At 37.9% G+C, this 1,791-nt stretch overlaps 1 protein-coding gene across 1 annotated transcript in view; it reads left to right on the top strand.

The window, feature by feature from the left end:
- ZFAND5 (zinc finger, AN1-type domain 5) overlaps positions 1-1,670 on the top strand; it is a 5,792-nt gene extending 4,122 nt beyond the window's left edge. Inside the window, 1 exon segment of the mRNA XM_006834919.1 lies at positions 1,507-1,670. Within this exon segment, the coding sequence (XP_006834982.1) occupies positions 1,507-1,670 (164 nt within the window).
- The last annotated feature ends 121 nt before the right edge of the window (positions 1,671-1,791 follow it).

Here is a 1,791-nt window from a genome sequence, read left to right as displayed (position 1 = left end):
TTTTTTTCTTATTGCTGACTTAACTGATACTTCTTAAGAAGGCATGATTAAAATAAGAAATTAAGCAAAGCTAACATACCCTAACAGTTTTACTTAAGATGATGTGTTAAGATTTTCCACATTCAACTATTGAGCTAATGCACTATAATTTATCAACCTTAAGAGTTTTGATTATTTTCCATTTACCAGGAGACTCGCAGACTTGATCCATGACTTCTTAATCATGACACATACCTTTATGTTAATACATGGTTATCAAAAGTAACATTTCCAGACTATATTTATTTGTAGCCCTTAAGTAGGAGATTTTTTTTTTTAATGAACAAGTGATACACTTTACCTCTGTAATATGGTAAATGTGAGGAGTCCTGGTGTGGCGTTGTGGGCTAATGTGTCAGACTGCAAAGTCGCTGGAACTGCAAAGTCCAGTGGTTCAGGCTCACCAGGTGCTTCTTGGAAAACCCTCTAAGGGTCACTATGGTTCTGAATCGACTCGGCAACAACAATGGTTCCATATGACTGCAAACCACAAAGATGCAGTTTGAGTCAGCCAGCCACTCCACGGGAGAAAGATGAAGCTTTCTGCTCCCTTGAAAGTTTAAAGCTTCAGCTGTGTACTTTGACTTTGAGTCAGACCCACTCAATGGCACTTAATAACAACCTGTAATATGGAGGGGTGGGTAAGTGTAGCCAAAATTCACTTCTGAAAATGTCACAAGAAGTGCAGTATATGCATGGGCACACTAACAAATATTTTACTTAGTTTTGACCATTTCCATATATTGCATGTATTAGCACATTGTGGGGAAATACCAGGTTTTTGAACTAGGTATAAGATGTAGTAGATACATTTCACCTGTAACTTTAAATCTCAGAGCTTAACCTAATGGTTGTCTTTTCTTAGTTTTCACTTGAAATATTAAACATTTAATGTGGGGGGTGGGGGAGGGCTTCAAAAAGTGTGGAAAAACTTACTGATCTTTTAACTCATTTTTCCATAAAACTTTTGAAGCCCCCTCCATGGTCCTACTAGCATCAGCACTGGACTGATTGGCAGTTCAAACCCACAAGATTGGCAGTTCAAACCCACCATCTGCTCCTCGGAAACCCTATACCAGGTCACTGTTAGACGGAACCAATTCGTAATGGCACTTAACCAACAACAATACAGGGTCCTCAAGACCCTCATGTCTATTGGAGTTTTTGGAAGCAGAACGCACTTGGTAGAATTAACCTGGTGGCCCATTTTGCTTTCCTAATATGGGGTGGTTTACTAAGCACTTTCATCACAGTTCCTATTACTCTGAAGATAAGAATTCACATAGTATTTAAACAACCACTTACCATGTCAATTGAGATTATCAAGTGTTTTCACAGTTTAAAGTGTAGACTGTCAGCTGTCTTGTCTTTTATGTTGCAAAATGGAGTGAAAATGTAGTTCCTTTTCTAGAGTGACAAAGAGTTGTTTCCTTTTAATTGCCTCAAGTTTCCAAGTGACTCTGCTTCCTCTTGTTTGTATAGGGTTTGACTGCCGATGTGGAAATTTGTTTTGTGGACTTCACCGTTACTCTGACAAGCACAACTGCCCATATGATTACAAAGCAGAAGCTGCAGCAAAAATCAGAAAAGAGAATCCAGTTGTTGTGGCTGAAAAAATCCAGAGAATATAAATTTACTACTTGTTGAAGAGACTGAAACTTTGTTTTTATTTTAATATATCGTAGGAAAACATTAAAGAGCAGATGCATGGCCATTTTTCTTTGATGTTCTCCAGAGTTTTACTTTACACTT

Source organism: Chrysochloris asiatica, unplaced genomic scaffold (genome assembly GCF_000296735.1).
Source record: "Chrysochloris asiatica unplaced genomic scaffold, ChrAsi1.0 scaffold00014, whole genome shotgun sequence".
Lineage (NCBI taxonomy): Eukaryota > Metazoa > Chordata > Mammalia > Afrosoricida > Chrysochloridae > Chrysochloris > Chrysochloris asiatica.
This window is presented reverse-complemented; position numbering and strand designations above follow the sequence as displayed.